General features: G+C 40.3%; 1 protein-coding gene and 1 non-coding gene across 8 annotated transcripts in view; one reads left to right on the forward strand and one right to left on the reverse strand.

Annotated features, from left to right (window-relative positions):
* The window catches only part of LOC145978541 (uncharacterized), a 250,254-nt gene that overhangs the window by 168,507 nt on the left and 61,154 nt on the right, over positions 1 to 20,593 (forward strand). The window contains exon 1 of one of the 7 annotated variants that reach the window (XM_083111208.1): positions 12,493 to 12,793. The exons of the other annotated variants lie outside the window; for them this stretch is intronic. Coding sequence (XP_082967334.1) covers positions 12,577 to 12,793 — 217 coding nt within the window. The 5' untranslated portion in view covers positions 12,493 to 12,576. Of the gene's footprint in view, positions 1 to 12,492; positions 12,794 to 20,593 lie in introns of those variants that run through there. 7 annotated transcript variants of the gene reach the window in all.
* Positions 6,402 to 6,607, reverse strand: LOC145979050 (small nucleolar RNA U3). Its single transcript, XR_014440769.1, has one exon. It is a non-coding gene; the product is annotated as a small nucleolar RNA U3 (small nucleolar RNA).

Below are 20,593 nucleotides of genomic sequence, written 5' to 3' on the forward strand. Positions count from 1 at the left end.
GAACCTACTGTTGCCACGCAAGTGGAACCCGTGGCATCTTGACTATATGGCAAAATCGAAAACCAGTTCTTCCTATTTGCTGCCCTTTTAAACATAATATCTGTATGATCTTGGAAATTTAATACCGCACCGTTGAAAATTTAAGACTGTGCCGTATTCGCGATAGCACCTCACCGCTTCGATAACCGAACGGATGCACTCATGATCTTTACCTCTAAAAGTTATTTTACCTATTCGATCTATACTCTGTCTTAGGAGTCTGTGGAGCAAGCGAACCAAAACAAGTCCTCTGCGCAAGTAGAGACTCGAGAGGGCTCGACCAATGAACACGTGAAAGGAAAAAGGGATTGCATGGACGGCGCAACGCGGCTGCAGCTATAGTGAGACCACAAGTTAAAGAACCTGCAGTGCACAGAACCGCGTGTCCTGTGTATCGTACTCGCGCGTGGAGGGGAAGATGCGCGAAGGATTCTGGCCGAATGTTCTTTTGTTTGTTGTCGCTCTGTACCGGCAGTTTCCAGCAGAGCGCATTGGTTTGCTCCTCCCACTCGCTTTCTTCCCTTCTCTACCGTTATGCGCGGCGAGTCATGGGACAGAGTATAACCGTTCACCATTTTGAAATCAAGTACAAAGAATCATCTTGCGCTTAGTCTCGTCTCGGTTTATAAACACGCGTATCGGTAATGTAATTTTGGTTCTGGCAAGAGTTTAAATATGATAGATACATTCTAGTCTTCGAGACATTCGCCAGATCTCGATTATACAGAGTCTGTCTCGTTCTCGTCTCGATATGAGCCATTCCATGTGAAAGTGGACAAACAAGGTTAATTTATTTTTATTGAAATTATCACGAAATTAAAGGGAAAACTGTAGAATTTGAAATTGTTAATACAAACATTAATGCATGGCTTTTAAATTATTGTTTCAAACCTATTATTTTTTACAGTAGAAATAGGATTTTATGTATGGTGTTTCCACTTAATTTAGTTTCATTGTGATACAATATTATACCATAAGAAAACTAAATTTATTCTAATTTCGATCTAATTGTCTCATTTATTATTTCTGTAGCCTATCTTAAGTTTTGAAGTATCATACTTTATTTCTGAAACAAACCTTAGTCTGAAGAATATTTTTATGATATTTTAATAATCTTTGCATTGTTCCATAATCCTACATGTACATGATGTCACACCCTCCACAAAATTTGTCACAGGCAAAAGATGTTTATAAAAACAGTATAGTAATATTTTTAGAAACTAAATGCATCTCAATGTCGAGTAAAGTTTTCTTTGTGAATATAAAATGAAATTGATTCAGTAAACCCATATATTTCACAGTTTTCTGAAAGACTGAGGAAGGTCCTAAAGTCATGTCTCAGAAGTGTCACACCCGTCAGAATTACCAAAAATGTATTTTCTGTAGCTGAGAATTGAGATGGGGGAGGAATATTCCGAAATTGAATAACTTTCATCAAGGAAAATGAAATTCCATGAACTGGTAGAGTTATGTATTTTAAGGTGCTAAGAAATTAATTTAAAAATGAATGTAAATTTATCTGAATGTTACACCCGTCACAATGGAATTGCCCTGATGGCGTAGTGATACACTACCTTGTAATCAAGTGTTCCCGGGTTCGATATCCGGTGGAAGCACATAATGGTTCGGATCTCAGTTTAGACTGTAGATCCAGTCCCGATTAGCCTATCTGTGCATAACTCTTAAGCTGCCTGTTATATGCGGTCTCCAAAGCCAGGTGTTCTGGATTTGAATGAACTCGCACCCCTATACATCCCTTGCATGCAACAGCAAGTGTTAAAAATGGCTGTGAAATTGAAAACTACATCTGGAGTAAATGAAAAATTAATGTACCTTACCTACTAATAACATCCTGTGGTGTACGTGATGGAATCTTATCCTTCTTCAGCCGCTCGTGCGGAAGATAACGTCGTGACCGCATTTGAGTTTTCTGTTCCAGTAAGCTTCATGTTGAGAAGAATAGGAGGAAATGGAAGACATTCTTCTTCACGGGGGATTACTCTTCATCTGATCTGGTACGTTTGATGTTGCAAGTCATCAAGCACTTTGCGTAACAGTCTTAAGAGTTCGCTGAATGTGATATACGAGTGTCTTACACTGTATAGCGCTCTGCATTTTGTACACGGTGAGTAGTGCCATAGAGAATTGTGCTGTTGGAATCCGTAATCTTTATACGCAGTGCACGGGGGATGCTATCCTCAACTTAGGAAAATTTGCAGAAGCATCCCCAAACTAGGATAATTTGCGGAAACACCCCCATCTCCCCCTACGGGCTTCACTGTCTCCGCGTTGAATAATGCAAGCACCCCCCTCACGAAGGAATTTCCACTTCGAGCACTGTTTACACACCCAAGAACGCCAGATGACATTGTCAGGGGAAATGCCTAACCATACTAGGAGGCATTCGTTTCGACGCTGCCAGCCATCGAAAAATGAAAGTACATCCTTTGATTTTTGATTTGATTTAGTTTATTTTACTTCGCGTTTTGGGCCTCTTGGCTAATTTGCGAAGATGGGGATGAGTGATGAAATGATGAAATTAATGAATGGACATTCACAAACAACCAAGCCCGACCGGGATTCGAACCCGGGACCCTTGGCGTCGCAGCGCGATGTGCTAACCACTTTTTTTTTTTTTTTTTTTTTTTCATAAAAGGAAATACCCCCTACACGGAGGTATCCCCCACCATTCACTCTTTTTCTCACTTTTACACTTTTCAATTCTTACATTTTCTTTGTTTCTTATCAACTGGACGAACACAAATACCCATGTCTTACCCGGGACTCGAACCCAGAACCCCTAGCGTTGTAGCGCGCTCTGCTAACCACTTCGCCACGGAGGTCGACGACCACTCGGCCACAGGGTCGGGCATACATCCCAAAAATATGTAACCATACATCGCAGACTCACAATTGCCCACTTCTTTGCAACTACTGTAAACAAAATATTTCATTTATCTATAAATATTCAAGTAGATTTCCATTTGGTTGCCACGTTCGTCCGGCAGAAAGATCAAATCAAGTGGACACGTGTCGTCGCAATGTTGCCCCTGTTAACTTTGTCGGGAACAAGAGACTGTGGGATTAATATACAAAGAAGTTTAAGTTGTGTTTCAAATACACTAGTGTCCAAAATTAAAGCAACAAACAGAAATCCTTTCCTCGTGTGATTTTTTTAATATAAATTTGCAAAGTTTAACCTGTTGCTACCGTGATTTTTTTTGTTGATAAATCCTGGCACATTAAGGTTAGTTTATTTTCTATCTTAAACCAGTTGTCTATGACATCATAAATATTACTATCACCTGATCGTATTATGTGGTCAAATGGACACACGGGAAAGAATTTCCGTTTGTTCCTTTAATTTTGGACATTAGTATATATTGACATATTTTATTTTTCAATTCAGTGGATACTGTCTGCACTTAAAATACACTTCAAAATGGTTTGATGTACTTACATATGTAAGTATACACTATAAATTCTAATTTTACTACCAATTCCTATATCGCATTCTTATTATGGAGACATCGATTGATTGATTTTACTTCGTCTTTCTGCCACTTGTGGCTAATCGCGAAAATGAGGGTGAATGATGACAAGATGGAATCGATGAAAGAACAATCACAAACACATATGGACAGCACACAATACAAGACGTCAGAGGCTTGTTAGTCTGCAAAATGCAGTTCAGGGCGTACTACGTGGAAGAGAAGTTAACATTCGGGTGTTCTTAGATAAAGTCGCCTTTTGCACTCCACTATCAAGACATTAAGAAACGTGCTTACTTACAAGTAAATAGTAGCAGTGGTCTCTCAAAGATGATATAGTGTAGCAGTGGTCTCTCAAAGATGATATAGTAAAATCACATACTGGTAGGTACGTAATACTGCAACATCAAATCGAGTCGTATTTATTCGTAATTTTTCAGTTAAATTGACCTTGTACGCGTAAAGAGCAGTGAGAAACACGGTTATACAGATCTGTGCTTTGTTACGTGCCAGTTCCGATGACACAATGAGAAATGCAAGGAAGAAATGTTTCCCGAGAGCGACGATAGATGGCAGTACGCTATATAAAGAAGAGCAGAGTTCATTGTAGAGACTAGGAGCGGCGAAGAACGATTATATATATTATAGTAAATGAAAAGTACATAAAGGAAGAGTCTAAAAATTATAGAAGTAGTGAATAAAATGTTGTATATAGCAAATTAAGATAATTAAGAATATGCTCGTATATGAAACAATTAGGAAAGTTAATAAGTGAGCAAATGAATTCAGAAATTGTATCTCTCTCCTTTTTGATCTTCTGACGAGGATAACATCGTCAGCTTTTGTATTTGTCCGTCCCCGGTGGCGCAGTGTTCAATTAGACGCCCCGAAGCACTTACGGTTGCGCTTCTTATTAGACGCACTGGGCCATAGGCAGCGCTTGCTGTTAGCGATCCTGGGCTATTCCCCTTTGGTCGTTACATAGGAGGTGGCGCTATTGTCAGTTTAGTCGACCCTACTCTTTCTATAAGTATAGCTTGTATTGTTTGCCAAAGAAGCGGGGAAAGCGAGCGCATATATAGAATAAATAAGATTACGCTTTAAAAAGAAACACAATACATTAGAAGAAGGAAAAGAAGAAGAAGCCTTTTCCTAAAATAGAAGGAAGAAAAGAAGAAGAAGCCTTTTCCCAAAAATTACGAGAAGAAAGAAGAAGATGATTTCCTTTCAAGAAGAATATAACCGACGTATATATATATATACTTCAATGTATATACAAGTTTCGCTATAAATTTTCTCTGTATTTTGTATAGTTCTCAGAATATAGATCCGCATTTAACTATATCCTCTTGGCTATAAAACGCTTTCTTATTTGGAATTCTCGAATAAAGAACCTATCCCCTGAGATTAAGATATTTCTGTAGCCGTGGTAAATAACATTTAAGTACGTACCCCCAAAGGGCGTAGCAGCTTTTTCGTTAAACTTCAGACACCTCCATGTTCAATGGATAAACCCCCTAAAGCGATACAAATCGATACTGTACACAGGAGTTAATCCAGGTGGATATTTTTCTTGGTCCTTGTTTCAGACCTTCAAATGTACACGGCGTTCTTCGTAGAATCTGGACCACTATGGGAAAAGGCAGTTACACAAATTAACGTTGGAATTGGGGCAGTGAAGAGAAAGAGGAACGAAGTTCTCTCCCGGTGGATAAAGGTCTCCTGGCCGGTTCCAAAATGGAAGCTGAAAAATTAATAATGCCCTGCCGTTTTCGCTTCACTTTGGAGACTCCAGAGGGAGTCCCTGGACAATAAAAGCTGAGACGAGGAGCAGGTCCATTTTCTGGCCTTATCGTGGTGTGCGTTGATGTAGGCTCGGTCCTGGGTGTTAATATAATATTACATGTAGTGTGGAAGGGAACGCTTTCTCATGTCTTGGAAGATGTGTATGCAAGCACTGCAAAGACACAAAGAATGGCTTTCACGAAACTGGTAGTAAAGGTTTGTGTTGAGCTTATTAAAATGACGAATTTATTTTTCCTCCAGTTCTTTCTTCAGCTCTCTGTGGTTCGGTCCATGAGCGAGCAAAGGGTAGGGAAATTTATCTACAACTTTCCCTCCCTAAATACCATCCATATAATAATAACAGGCCTCCCCGGTGGCGCAGTCGTAATGTCGTCGCCTTGTAATCAAAGGGTCCCGGGTTCGAACCCGGTGGAGGCACATAGTGGTTCGGATTCCACTTTCAACTGTAGGTCCAGTTCCGATTAGCCTTATTGTGAATAAAGCGGACTTAAACCACCAACTCAATCAATCACCCATATTATACACCAGGGTTGCTACGCATCTGGAAAAAAACAGGGAAATGTCAGGAAATTTTGCATATTATTTGTAATTTACGCGCATTTTGAAGTCTGCAAGAGAAAAAAGTTGCAAAGTGAAGTGGTTCATTTCTTGTGATTCCACTCTCCAGAAAGATTGAGTTCAGATACTTGATCCTCTTATCTTTATGATTCGCAGTCTGCTACAAAATTATGGTTTCTACAAGTGTCGGTTCAACATAGACTGCTAGAAAGTGAATATAGTGTCGTAGAAAATGCTGCTTTTTGTTTTGTTTTCGTTTATAAGCGCATAACATCTGGAGAAATTTTTGTGTTTCATGAAAATTATATTGTTTATGAAGTTGTTTTTTAGATCGCGGAGATGTGTTTTTATAAAAGGCCACAGCAAGTGGTTGAATATGGGCAAAACCAAAGGAAGCGTGTATAACTCAAGAAAGAGTCAAGAGAAGAGACTTCTGCCAGAGGTGACAAAATTTCCAACATAACCATATGCATAAGATTGTTTTCCTTTAGTTAATTTGTCATAAAAACCACTCAGATTGCGCTTTTTCTTTCCCACTCCGAAAAGAGCGGATGCGATCATCAATGATCAAGGGGCAGCACATGCAACCCACTAATCCGCTTCACGCTCAGAAAAAGGCGCTAAGGGTCTTCATCGTGGTTGGGTCGATTCCGTGTTTCGGGATCAACGTGAACCAATCATACTACAGAAATGATCCTGTGAAGTATGATCTTGATTTTGCGACTCAGGAAAATTTGATTTACCTCCTCGTCCTTACAAATCATTATGAAGTGCGTAAACATTATTTGTCATAATCTAACTCATGTACCAAAGTCTTCAAATACTTTTAAAAAATTATATGTAAATCATTATTGTCCATTAAATTCTTAAAACTCAGAATCTTCTCATTTGAATCGAAGTAGTTGTAGCTAAGAATTACTTTGGTTTTGTAGTTTTAAACTCTGCCATCTAGCGGTAACATTTTAAGTTTACATCACATTCATGGAGAAATGTAAGCACAAGGAACATGTGTGTTAAGATGCAGGTGGAAATCAATGACTATCATTTCCTCGAGTACTTACACAGGTAGAATACAAGGAAAATGGGGGAGTGATATTTAATATAACCCTACTGTTCACAGAATATTGAAATTACAATACAATATGATGCCATTATTTCGTCGCGATTCGCCTGCGTGGTCGGCATAATGCGTTACGAAGCCAGAGGTTCAAAGTTCGAAATCTGTTTAAATGGATGGTACATTATGGTTGTCCCATCTTCCATGTGATCAGTCCATCCTTGTAGTCGCGACTAGCCTAGCAACGTAAAATAACTGAAATAGAAAGAATGATTGTCGCGTTAAAAGTGTCAGTAAGGAACCCTAAGTAAGCAAATAAGGAAAATACAATACAAACAGTGCGTTGTATCTATCAATCTGTCTGTCTCTGTGTGTGTGCTTTGTAATTCTGGTGCTACTTGAGCTGAGTGTACTATACCCAAGTAAATCCATTGAATGTGTCACACACAGTTGCTTGTGGCGAGGAAATCTCAAGGGAATTGATGGTGAGGATATTTCATTGCATCTCAGAAGTATATATTTTACATTTTGCACTGAGGAATGAGAAGGGTGAATATTTAACGGACCATTCTGTATAATGAGCGAGGTGTGGAAATGACAAGTGGAAATGATGACAGTAATAAAATTCAGGCTGTGTGACCAAATTTTTCAGAGTTGGAATTCACGAAGTGAGCAGATTTCTTCCGGTTTAAATCATCTTTCTTTTTTTGAGACTATCCTCTGGTGCAAAAAAACAAGAAGAAAGATGATTATGAGACATAGGATCCAGGACGTCCCAAAAAGTGAAACAGTCTCATGGAAAGATGAGTTAACGAAACAGTAAGGTGTAAAGAAATACTTTTTTCAAAAGAATCTCGAATGTCACATCTCTTTCTCTCGCACTACACCCGGTAATTTGCAGGCTAACAAGTTTAGCGTCTGATATCTCAGCTAGCCTTGTCCTGTGTTTGTCACTACGTGTACTGAATCCCTATCCAACCACAGCTTTTATTATTCCGTTGAAAATTCATTTTCGTAGTGTTAGTTTTAATAAGAATTAGTGGTACTTTTATTCGCAAAACTTATGCCACTTTTTTTGTAGTAGTAGTAGTAAGGGACTCGTGTCTCTGTGCTAACCTGGTAAGTGAAGGGCGCAAGTCGCAAGTAGCCTTAAGCAATGAAATACCCATTATATTGCCTTAACAAACAAACAAAAAAAAATTGTCAAAACTCAAATTTGCTCTGTTCGTCTATTGCGTCGTTACGTTCGACAGAGAAACCGTTTGTAGGACTGGCATTCTATCAAGAACGATACTATTTTTTCAGCTCCAAATCCTGATTAACGATAGAATGCTAGGTTGATTTTTCCGCTCCAGTAGTGTGTGTGCATTCATCCTTCACTTTTCAAGTTTCCTGGAATGATGATGGCACATTGCCCAGTTCGTGGTGTACATGTAAAGCCAAAACTGTTTTCATTCTATGATTTTTCCATTCCTTCTTTTCCTGTCAGGATTCCTTCCTTGTATGATTGTAATTTCTTATTCTGCCAGGATTCCTTATTATATGTTTTTATTCCTTCCTTGTATGATTGTAATTTCTTATTCTGCCAGGATTCCTTATTATATGTTTTTATTCCTTCCTTGTATGATTGTAATTTCTTATTCTGCCAGGATTCCTTATTATATGTTTTTATTCCTTCCTTGTATGATTGTAATTTCTTATTCTTCCAGGATTCCTTATTATATGTTTTTTATTCCTTCCTTGTATGATTGTAATTTCTTATTCTTCCAGGATTCCTTATTATATGTTTTTTTTATTCCTTCCTTGTATGATTGTAATTGATTATTCTGCCAGGATTCCTTATTATGTTTTTTTTTATATCTTCCTTGTATGATTATCATTTCTTATTCTGCCAGGATTCCTTATTATATGATTTTATTCCTTCCTTGTATGATTTTCATGTCTTGTTCTGTCAGGATACCCTATGTGTTCAAAATCGTGATTAAGTGGATTTTTGTTTAATCTTTACTGTTCGTAGCATGGAGCAAATTGATTGAAAAGGAGCTGAAGATGAGAAAAGAGCATTTCGCTGTTCTTGACCCACGGTCGGAGTACTAACAGTATCAGTGTCTGTATCATGAACAGAAATTATTTTAAAACTTTCTAGTGCAACTGAATGTGTATGATTTCGCTTTCTATAGGCATAAAAGGTAATGTAGAAATCTCTAAATTCAAATATGTTTAATGGAGGTGAAAGGACTATAAAAAATGAGGAAAAGTTATATTCCACGTAACCACAAAATTATAGAAATGTAAAAGAAAACATAATATTGTCATTCCCACGTTTGATATTGTGTTCGAAGCATAAAATTTTCTATTGGCTGCTTAATTGAGTGTGAAAATAACTGTAATCCTTTGAATGGGATAGTTTCACTATTAAGTGGTACCGTAGGTTCCGTGAGTTCTAATCGATAGAGTGAAATATTGATAGATCATAGTTTGTAGATTCTGTACCTCACATCCTAGATGCAGTATTAGCTGATCGAATTATAAAAAAACTCATCCAAAACACTGTAGGACAACATTCTAAGCTCTACTTTGAATGAATGTAATCAACGGGTCCCAGGTTCGATACCCGGTGGAGGCACATAGTGCTTTGGATCCCACTTTAACTGTACATCCAGTCCTGATTATCCTTACTGTGCATAAAGTGGACTTAAAACACCATCTCAATGAATCAGTCAATCTACTTTGAATGGCCATACTAGGCTTACAGAAATGTCTAGGGCTTACCGTATAGCATGTTCCACCTATGGATACATATTTGTATTTTTTTAAAAGTTTTCGGTCGCTTTTGTAGCTCTTTAGGCTAATCACAACGATGAGTATGAATCGTAATTGAATGGAATTGATGAAGGTACACTTGTGGCCAGGTCGGGACTTGAACCTGGAATCTTTGGTGAGAACCACTCACTCAACCATTCGGCCATCCAGACTGGCGTCGAACACTTCCTTCAAAAGGGGAAGCGGGAGCTACATAGTACATATTTCAAGTGTGTGTGTGTGTGTGTGTGTGTGTGTGTGTGTGTGTGTGTGTGTGTGTGTGTGTGTGTGTGTGTGTGTGTGTGTGTGTGTGTATATATATATATATATATGCATTGTACAGTCACGGACACTTCTGGGCTGCGATAACTCCATTTAGTTTCAATAGAACTGTTACAACTCAGAAGTATCCGGGACTGTACAACACCTATCTTCTTCGCAGTCACTATGTTGACCAAAATGTTCAATATCGGTTAAGCACCCTACCCCACGCACGCTACCAATGTGGATATGGAATAATTCTACTTTGTCGTGGCTTACGTTTAGAAAGTTCCTTGTGTGCGAGTATCAAATAATACTGTAGCATTTTAAACTCTTTAGATATTATATTGCCCATTCCTAAAGAAAACAACATGATATTTTGTGAAAATTTATTATTTATATTCTCAAGCCTTTATTTCCTACTTTTACCACCAAATATTACCTTTTGAAAGTGTGTAGAATATGAATGAGATAGGTCACGTGACGAAGACTACCCTATCGTGCTGAAGCTGTTCACATAATTTTGGGACATCCTGTATAATGGGAAAAAAAACGTTCGGGTAATTTGACCCACATTTTAAGACATTGCCCATTTGTGGCCCTTCTTTACTTCATGTGTGTAGCTGCATCCGGTATCAACCTGAAAAAGAAACGGGCAGGGGGACCCAACATACAGGCTGGTGAATTTGTATGGAAAAAGTCCAGCTGCCAGACCAGTTCAGCATTGAACAACTGCCTCCGGGAAGGGGGAACGCGCTTGCCATCTGGTGGCGCTGCTTGCAACTAAAGTGGCTCTCTTGCAGCGATTGTAAGGCGGGTGAAATTTCACACGACGTAGGGAAATTCCAAAGAGCAGGGATTTTTTCCCCCAAAAATTCTACGGAATGTATTGCTCCCAAATGGCATGTTCGATAGCGTAATGGTTGACTCGGTCACCTCGTCATCAAAAGATCGTAGTTCGATTTCCAGTGTAATGGAAAATCGACTCTACTCGTAACCAAATATCATACTGTGCAGTGGTGGATCTAAAATTTCAGAAGGATACCTCACCGAGAATCAATTCCAACCAACCATATGTTGGCAGGAAACAACTATGTTCAAGAGATTATAATTTTTCTTTTGCATGCAAAGATAGAGGTCCAAGGTTGGAATATATGGTATGTACTGTATGTTGTTATTATTATAATTCGTCATCAGTGGTTTCGAGTGCGATCCCCTTTTGAGACATCTTGCAGAGTGGTTCGGATTCAAACTGAGACTGTATGTCTAGTTCCGCCTGTTTTCTCCAACAAGGTGCGAGTGCACTTAATGTCTCAATTCAGAAACAAGGAAGATGACAGTGCCAACGGACCAGCAACGTGAGTTGCAATAATGCGGAAGAGCCGGCCCCCGTGGCGGAGTGGTTAGCATATCGCGCTACGATTCCACGGGTGCCGGGTTCGAAGCCCGGCCTGAGCATAGATGTTTGTTAGTGTCCATTCATCAATTTCATCATCTGCAAAGTAGCCAAAAGTGGCACAAAAGTCGAAGTAAAATAAAGCAAATCAATCAATCAATAATGCGGAAGAAGATATAGATATTTTTTTATGAACACTTTTTAAACTCAGAAAAAAGCTTTTTCCGGCACAGTTGAATAACGTTGTCCTCCAAATTAACAAATTATTATTAACAGTAATTAAGTTGAGAGAATTTTTTAGGTTAAATTGAGAGTATTTGAAAATAAGATCCTTAGGAAAATATTTGGACCTAAAAGGGATGAGGAGACAGGTGAGTGGAGAAGGTTACATAATTTAGAACTACATAATTTGTATTCATGTCCAGATATTATTACAATATCAAGAAGACTTAGGTGGGCAGGCCATGTGGCACGAATGGGAGAGGAAAGATGAGTTTACAGGATTCTTTGGAAACCTGATGGTAGGAGACCTATGGGAAGGCCAAGACGAAGATGGAGGGACAACGTTGAGATGGACCTAAAGGAAATCGGTAGAGAAGGAAAAGAGTATATAGATATTGCTCAAGATAGGGACAGATGGAAGGCGTGTGTTACTGCAGCCATGAACCTTCGGGTTTAAGAAGGCTAGAGAATTAGTTAGAATTCTTTAAGTGTCTAATTTTGAATCCGTTTGTTTTTTTTAGACACGGGACTTTATTTCTAAAATATAACAATACGAGGCACCCAATTATTGGGTGGCTCGAGCCCCACAGGTCCATGTAAGTTGGCGCCACTGCTCCTAACTGCTCCGTCATGGAGGCCAGCGATGAAATTCATTTCCAGAAAATGGAAGATAAGCCCATATAAGGTTTTTCCTTGTGAAGACGATAATCATTCCAATGAAAGGGATTTTTTCGTGCCGAGAGGGAAATATTGCCTCTCAAAGGGAAATTTCACGGTGCGCGAGGGAATTTTTGCGAAACTAGGTTGCCACCACTGTTCGCTCGGCAGTCTGAGCGCTTCATTCAGAGGTGCATCCGTCCGTCTGCAGAGGGGATGCTTCCCAGCCGTGGATGTTTCCTAGGTGACAGGAGCGTGAGAATTCCTAGGTGCTAGCTAGTGAGTGCATGTGGATGGTGCAGTGCAGGAGTACCATGGAGTGTCAGCTTATCTCTGTGCTGGGAAAGGAAGACGAGGAGCGCGTCAACTCGCCGGAGGAGAGCGGTGCCAGCACGCCGTCTGTGTCTTTGCTCCACAAGCGAGCTCTTCCGACTCTGAAGAACGTATTAGCCTTTGGGAATTACCATTTCAGGCAACAGAAGACCCTCCTTTGCTCAAAGTTCGGTGAGTACGCACGCAGACGGCTTTTTTAAGTGCATGGAGCAGGCCACCGTGATGTACTGGTTAGCGTAACGCTCTAAGTGTGTCGAATATCGGAATTATTCAAAACTGTTGTTGTTTATCCTTAATTTTTCATCTTCATCGTCGCGATTGGCTTAAGGATGTGGTTACCTTAGGCTGGATTCGAACCTAGCACCATTGTTGTGTAGAGTGTAAGAGGCTGACCCTTTCCGAAAACCCCCAAATATCAACCTCCCACACATCCTGGACTGCATTTTGCAGACTCACGTCCAGTATAATCCTCCCTGGGACTCGTGTTATGTCATCCATACATGTTTGTGATTGTCCTTCCATCCATCTCATCTTTACCACCAATCATACTCATCTTTGCGATTAGGCAATAGTGACAGAAAAGCGAAGTAAAATAAAACAACAAAAGAAGCAAGTGCGTTGGGTGTCCTCACCCCTTCGTAACTAAAGCTTACGGGTTTGAGTCCTTGCCTGCGCGTGGGTATTCCTTCGTAAGTAACGCTTTCTTAATCATAATTCATTCTCGTCGTCGCGATTAGCGGATATAGTAAAGAAAGTGACGTCAAACAAGAGAAGTACAAATGCTGATGTTTTCTCGTTACTTCGGCCACGAGTGAAAATTTTCAATTTTTGTTTGTTTAATCGGGTATTTCACTTATGCGAGGCTTGGACTTTAATTTTGGTAAATTATGATATATACGTAAGGATTCTTCTAGTCGTCCAGTTGGTAGGCGCCTGACTGCCACGTGAGAGATCCGGATTCGATTCCCAGGTGGATGATCTCAGGTAGCAACATCTCTGCATTACATTAGTCTCACTTATCCAGTTAGTACCGGAGAGCAAGGCAGCCGGTCTTGATGCTGATCACAGCACCTCTAATATGGCCGAGAACGAGAATGCGTTATACTCCATCTCCACACCCCGTGTGTGTCTTCATGGCACTTACCAAAGCAGATGGAAGAACTTCACCAAGTCTTAATACAAGAAAAAAACTCATGAACACGCACACACACACCCTGTGTGGAGTAGACAGAATTTTGGGTAGAACAAAAATCCACAGAGGATTATACTGAGGTGCCACATCCTTGTTGGCCTGCAAGATCGTAGTTAAAATAGTGGCGGATCCTGCTTTCAAAACCTGGGCCATTGTACTGCTGCAAGAACCTGTCTTTCTATTCAATCTGGCAACAGACTACGGGGACTGGACACACTGTTGAGAGTTATGGCGAAGTAGATGACAGGTTTCCAACTACTGAAGCACCATTTTGTTATTGAAATGAACAAAGTTATGCTCATTTTATATCGATTTTTCTTCTGTATTTTGGCTTCTGGGCTTCGTTGATAGCCACCTAGCTAGCCTAAAATATACGCTCAATGTTTCATTTCGGTTACTTTTGACTGTGTAGTATCTATGTATTTTACTCCCTGATGAAGTGATACCGCGATCCCAAGTCAGGATTCGAACCAGTCACCGCTGCTCCTTCATAGCAAGTTCAAATGAAATTTCTTTGTTATCATGATAATTAAATTAATTTCCTGTTCAGACACAAAAAAGACGTTGTTACATTCATGTCGCTTCATATATCTGTCTCCCCAATGGTGCAGTGGTAATCTGGTCGCCGTGTAATCAAGGGGTCCCGGGTTCCATACCCAGTAGAGGCACATAGTGGTTCGGAACCCACTTGAAACTGTAGGTCAAGTTCCGATTAGCCTACCAGTGCATACAGTGGACTTAAAAAAACAACTCAATTGATGTATCCGCCTTATGTAAACAGTATGAATCAGCTCACAAATGAGGCATGTATATGAGTGAAGACTTTTCCTTGTTGAAAGATTCGTTATCTGATCAACATCGTTACAGATTTGTTGCTTAGTATGTCACTCATATGGGCTATTCAGAGACGTGTTTTGAGTTTTAATCGCTTATTTATCGGGATTCTGACGTTTATTATTATTATAAGAAATGTAACATGTTGGTGTCCCATCACGTTCCCTTCCCCTGCTGCATCTCTAAACTACTAATAAATATGTTATGTTGTGAAAGCGACCCAAATTTATTTTAATACATGTTTCCAGCGACTTTCCAGGCTTTTAATTGCAATGTACGGAGGAAGCAGCCCGAAAAATAAACGTGCGTTTCTCCTAAGTGATATGTGGGATAATAAATTGAGCCTGGAACTAAACATGTAAACAACATGGTTCAATATAGAAGGCTCACAGATAGTATACACCGCGGTGATATGGGCCTCCCCGATGGCGTAGTGGTAACGTCTTCGGCTTGTAAACAAGTGGTTCCGGGTTTGATACTCTGTGTAGCCACATAGTGGTTCGGAGGTCCAGTTCGGATTACTCTTTCTGTGCATAAAATGGTCTTAAAAGCAAACTCAACAACAAAATCGCGTGCCGGCCTCCGTGGTGTAGTGGCTAGCACAGCGCTCTCGGGGTCCCAGCCTGGACATGGATGTTCTTCGTGAGTGTCCCTTCATCAATCTCATCATATAATCCTCATCTTCGCGATTAGCCAAAAGAGGTAGAAAAGCAAAGTAAAATTAATCAAACAACATGGCGATGATGAAGGTGTAGTGAAATACGAGAGGAAATCGTTCTTTACTCGGGATTCGAACTCTGAACTTTGTAGTTTCATGTTCTTTATATGATTCCCATTGACCAGGAAAAGTCTTGGGAATTTCTTAAAATTATCGGAAAGCATTTGCTGTGTCTGCCTATTTTGATAATAGCAGGAGTTCGTAAGCGAAAATATAAAATTTACTCTTAACTGAGTTGTAGTATGTTGAAACCTTGCAGAATGGTCTTGAAATGTGTTTGAATATACCTGGAAAATTCACGGACTTCTGTTGAGGGAAAGGGGATGCGTGCAACCCTGTAACCAGTTTGTCACGCAAGTCGACAGACATGGATAAATGCTGGTTTGCATGCTGTCAGGTTAGAGCAACGTGTTGCGAATTTATAAATCATGGATTCAGTTCCCGAGCATAGATGTGCTTTTATGTTTCTGACACTTGTGTTAAAAGTCCCATGTACAGTCACGGATACTTCTGGGTTGTAACAACACCATTTACTTTCGATGGGATCATTACGACTCAGAATTGATCGTGACTGTACATCGTTGAGATTATCTCATCGAAAGGTTTGAAATATCAACTTAATGTTAACAAGATAGTGTTGCCCTTGAGCCCTCACGTACTAGAGGGAAGAAATAACAGTGTACAAAATACTTGTGAAACCTAGGAAGGACAAGCCCAAGATGGAAGATCAGTGTTGAGATGGTCTATAGTACATTAGCAGGGATGGTCACAATATTTGATTGTTATCCGGTGGAGGTACATAGTAGTTCGGATTCCACTTTAAACTATAGGTCCAGTTCCGGTTAGCCTTACTGTGCATAAAGTGGACTTAAAACACCAACTCAATAAAAAAAGCAATATTTGATGGATGTTACCAATGATACAGGCGATAGGTGTCCTTATGGACTTTTACTTGTGATATCACCACCTCCAAAGGAAAGGAAAGTCAGGCATAATATTTGAAGAGAAAAGAATGAATATGCACCCTGTATAGGTAACGTGATGTTATCACTTTCTACCCTTTCTAACACCGTTGTCGCCTTGTAATTAAGATGTCCCGGGTTAGATATCCCGGTGGAGGCACATAGTACAGTGGTTCTGGTCCCACTTTAAAGCAGATCCAGTCCTGATTAGCCTAGCTGTGCACAAAGTGGACCTAAAACAACTGAAAACATATCAAATATAAATTCCATGCAAAAATACACGAACCACACACCGCATATTTATCATTCAGTATTCCCTCCACATGTGACTAGGTACCATTGACCTTAATACGTTTTGAAAATAATCTAAGTAAGAAACATTACCTTCAGCTCTTATTTAAGCCGCATACAAATTGAGGTCCAGTCCCGTCCCTATTAGTCTTTCTGTGCATAAAGTGTACTTAAAACAACAATTCAATCAGTCAACCTTTCTCATACAATCCAGATCATCTTACAAAAACGTACTCGATTCTCGTAAATTTCGCTGGCTCGCTGTTGCTAGCTGCAAACACTGAGTGGTTCTGGAAGCTGTGACGAAGTAGTGAAGGGTTTTGCTCCTATGTTAACAGTATTGTGAGTCGCAAATCTTTAAGATTGTTTTAAAATTCGTGTTTCTTAATGCCATTGATTTTTCGTGGAATTTTCGCGATAACTGTGACTCACTAACTTTTGTTTCTGTGTATACCACAGCACGATGAGATCCTCCGCGATGACGTAATAGTAACGTCGTCGCCTTGTATTCAAGAGTCCCGGATTCGATACCCGGTGGAGGCACATGGGACAGTGATTCGGATACCACTTTAAACTGTAGGTCCAGTCCCGATTAGTCTTTCTGTGCATGAAGTGGACTTAGAAAAAAAAACACATCATCATGAGGCAACACTGTGACCATGAGTCCTATACTGTACTCGAGATCAGGGCCTTCCTGATGACGCAGTGGTAACGTCATTGCCTTGTAATCAAGGGATCACGGGTTCGATACCTGGTGGAGGTACATAGTAGTTTGGATCCCACTTTAAACTGTAGGTCCAGTCCCGATTAGCCTTACTGTGCATAAAGTGGACTTAAAACACCAAATCAAATCAAAATTAACTGGAAATCACCAAACGTACAAATAAATTGAAGGCTTTTGCGCTGAAGCAATATGCCTTATGGATTACAAGTGCCAGTTTGTTAGTAAATTTTGTTACATTATACTAATTAATACATGTTATGGGTAGGATGCGGTGACCGCGATTCAGCTAATGAATAGCCAGTCCAATGACATGCTTTAGACGTCAAAATAACAAAAATACGTGAGTTGAATGTCCTACTCTTTGTCCTACTCATGTAGAGGGTAAACATGAGTTTCGAAATGTATGCCTTTGCGTTCCTCAGCTTCGTGACATATTCTACATGTGGCACAAGAACAACATAATGTAGATTGAGAATTCCAAGGGAGGCGCTTTGATGTGACGTTTTTATCTCTTGAAATGTTAATGCAAGAATTTTTATTGTCTGCTTTGCAGGAAAATATTTACGTCCATTCCATAATTTTGTTGTGGAGTATTACTTTGCACGGTCTGATTCGTTGCTGCAACACAAGCGATTCCTCTAAAATAAAAGACAGTTTTATTTCATCGCGTAGAAAAACACCACGAGACTGTAGTTCAATAATTAGTGGCGTCGTTGTGTAATGATTATGAAAAGAGCCGCTTTGGTCTTGGATTCCAAACCGACGACCTGGTTTCTCGTGTGGGTAAAAGACGCCTCATCACAATCGTATCAAATTGTATTTTCAGCGGCTAACGTGGTGGCGTATACAACTTTAATATACTTTTATAACATCGTGTGAAACGACATCCACAATTCATGTTATTTTCTACGTCGGAGAAAACCTAATGTGTAATGTTTCAGAGAAATTCTCTTGGGTATATTTATCACATGCCTCAGACTTGCCGTGTATACCGAGAACAAGCGTTTTAAGTAGACCAGAGGTGCGCAGACTTTTTATGTGGAGGGTCAATTTAAAACTTCAGCAATTTGGCGCCGTCCATATTTCATTTTACTTGCATTGAAGATAAAATAAAATTATAGTTTTTAGAGTGCTAATACGGACCACATAAAACACCGTAGTTTAGAGAGCCCTGATGTAAACGAAAAAGTAGTACGTGTCTGTTTATTGTTTGGTATTTCGTTTTCGTAGTTTATATTTTGCATTACCCTTCTGCCAGTTTTGGCTAATCGCGACGAGGAGGAATTGTGAGTTGGGTTCAATTTTTGTTTAAAGTCCTCTTTACGCACGGATAGGCTAATCGGGACTGGACCTACAGTTTAAACTGAGATCCAAACCACTATGTGCCTCCATCCTACGTCGTTACCAGTACACCAGCGGGGAGGCCCGTTGAAGGAATTCTGATTAGATGAACTTGACGAGGAGAGAAGAGACTCAGAAAGGACCATCCATGTCTAAGCCGGGAATCGAACCCGGAACTTACCTTGGCGAGACAGTGAGTCGACCACTGAAAGCGCTCATCAGGAGTCACAATATATCGTATGGTCCACAACCATACAAAGCAGTCAAATGTTTGTACTTCCGAAGTAAGTAATTGCGAAGTTCGGATGTTTGCATAGTTTTCTTTTACTTTTGCTAATAGTGTGTAGCATAGAAAGCGTGTAAGGGGTGACATATGACAAGGGACCCAAAAGTCAGCCTCACTTCCGCGTAGTACATCCCGATAACTGCAGTCTTACAGGCCAACGAGGACCTTGGGCCTGGATCAACGCCAATATAATTCTCTGTGGCCCTTGTGTTGAGTCTTCCTAATCAATCAAAATCAATGTACAGCAAAAAGGCCTGGCTAATGAGCATTGCTACTGAATTTAGTAATTTTGCTCGAAACCAAATTTTGGCCTTCCCTCATGTGGGCGTCCTACATCAGGAATCCTATTTTGGTTGCGTCTGGGGCAACAGCCTTGCACTAGAAAGTCTTGCAAAATTTTTAGCCTCGACGTCGGAAGTGGGCCAGACTCGTAGGAAAAGTTTTCTCTTCAGTTGAATGCGGTAATGCAATCAGCAGGAATGTACTCGAACGTATAACGTCTCTTTGGAATGCACATGCGTTATGGTTGAGTGATGTGTACGTGATACATGCTTTTTCTTGTAAAAAGAAGAGATATATCAAAGTACAATCACGGACAAGTTTTGATTTTCAATGTGGTTTTGCAACCTCCCCCTCTCTATATCTTCTTTACCTATCTCTGTCTCTCTAGGAGGTAAAGGTACCCCTGTGCCTGTGCACACTAGCCAGGATGATGTGGAGGTAGAGCTCCACATACTCTTGATCTCGACCATAGTTAGGATTATGTGATAAGCATCACGCCCGGCCGCCTTTACCCCCCAGGTACCTGTAGATACGAGGCTGAGTAGGCCTCCGAGCCGCGCAGAAACAGGGAAATGCCTTGAAAAATTACTGGTCCAGTTCACCTCTTCCGGAATTCGAACCTTGGTCTTCGGCGTGGTAGCCAAATGCTGTACCAACATTTATTTTTTAAGGAAGACCCCTATGCGGCAGCCTTCCCCACACATCATACTCATATCAATTAATCTCAATTCTCTTTTTTAATTCAGGACAAACGAACACAAATATCCATGTCTAAACCGGGATTCGAACCCGGGGCCTCTGGCGTCGCAGCTTACACTCCGCCACGGAGGTCGACGTCCAACTGAGCTACCGCGGCCCTTATATATGATATCTTATATATGCATATATATATATATAATATCTTATCTCTCTCTCTCTCTCTCTCTCTCTCTCTCTCTCTCTCTCTCTCTCTCTCTCTCTCCACACACACACACACACACACACTCTCTCTCTCTCTCTCTCTCTCTCTCTTCCTATCTGCTCTTTTGCTATTCGGTGTGATTGCTTGAATCTACATCACTTTTACGAGAACGAGATGAAACGTTCTTGTGCCAACGATCTATGTTACATAACAGTTTCAGATCAATACCTCTATCTGGCTCTCTGCTACCATCGCTGTAGCGGCATGATCCTAAATTTGTAATGCGCTGTAGTGGTTACTGAGAGACATCGGAATGTACTCTACCGGCAGATTAGTTTCATGAGACTTGTCTGCGGTGCGCTCGCTTCAGAAATGTGAACTGTGCCTCGGTTCCAACGGTTGAAATGTAGCAAAGTTGACATTCACAATTTAGAACGATG

The sequence above is a fragment of the Lepisma saccharinum genome, chromosome 25 (genome assembly GCF_977018435.1).
Source record: "Lepisma saccharinum chromosome 25, izLepSacc3.1, whole genome shotgun sequence".
Classification (NCBI taxonomy): domain Eukaryota; kingdom Metazoa; phylum Arthropoda; class Insecta; order Zygentoma; family Lepismatidae; genus Lepisma; species Lepisma saccharinum.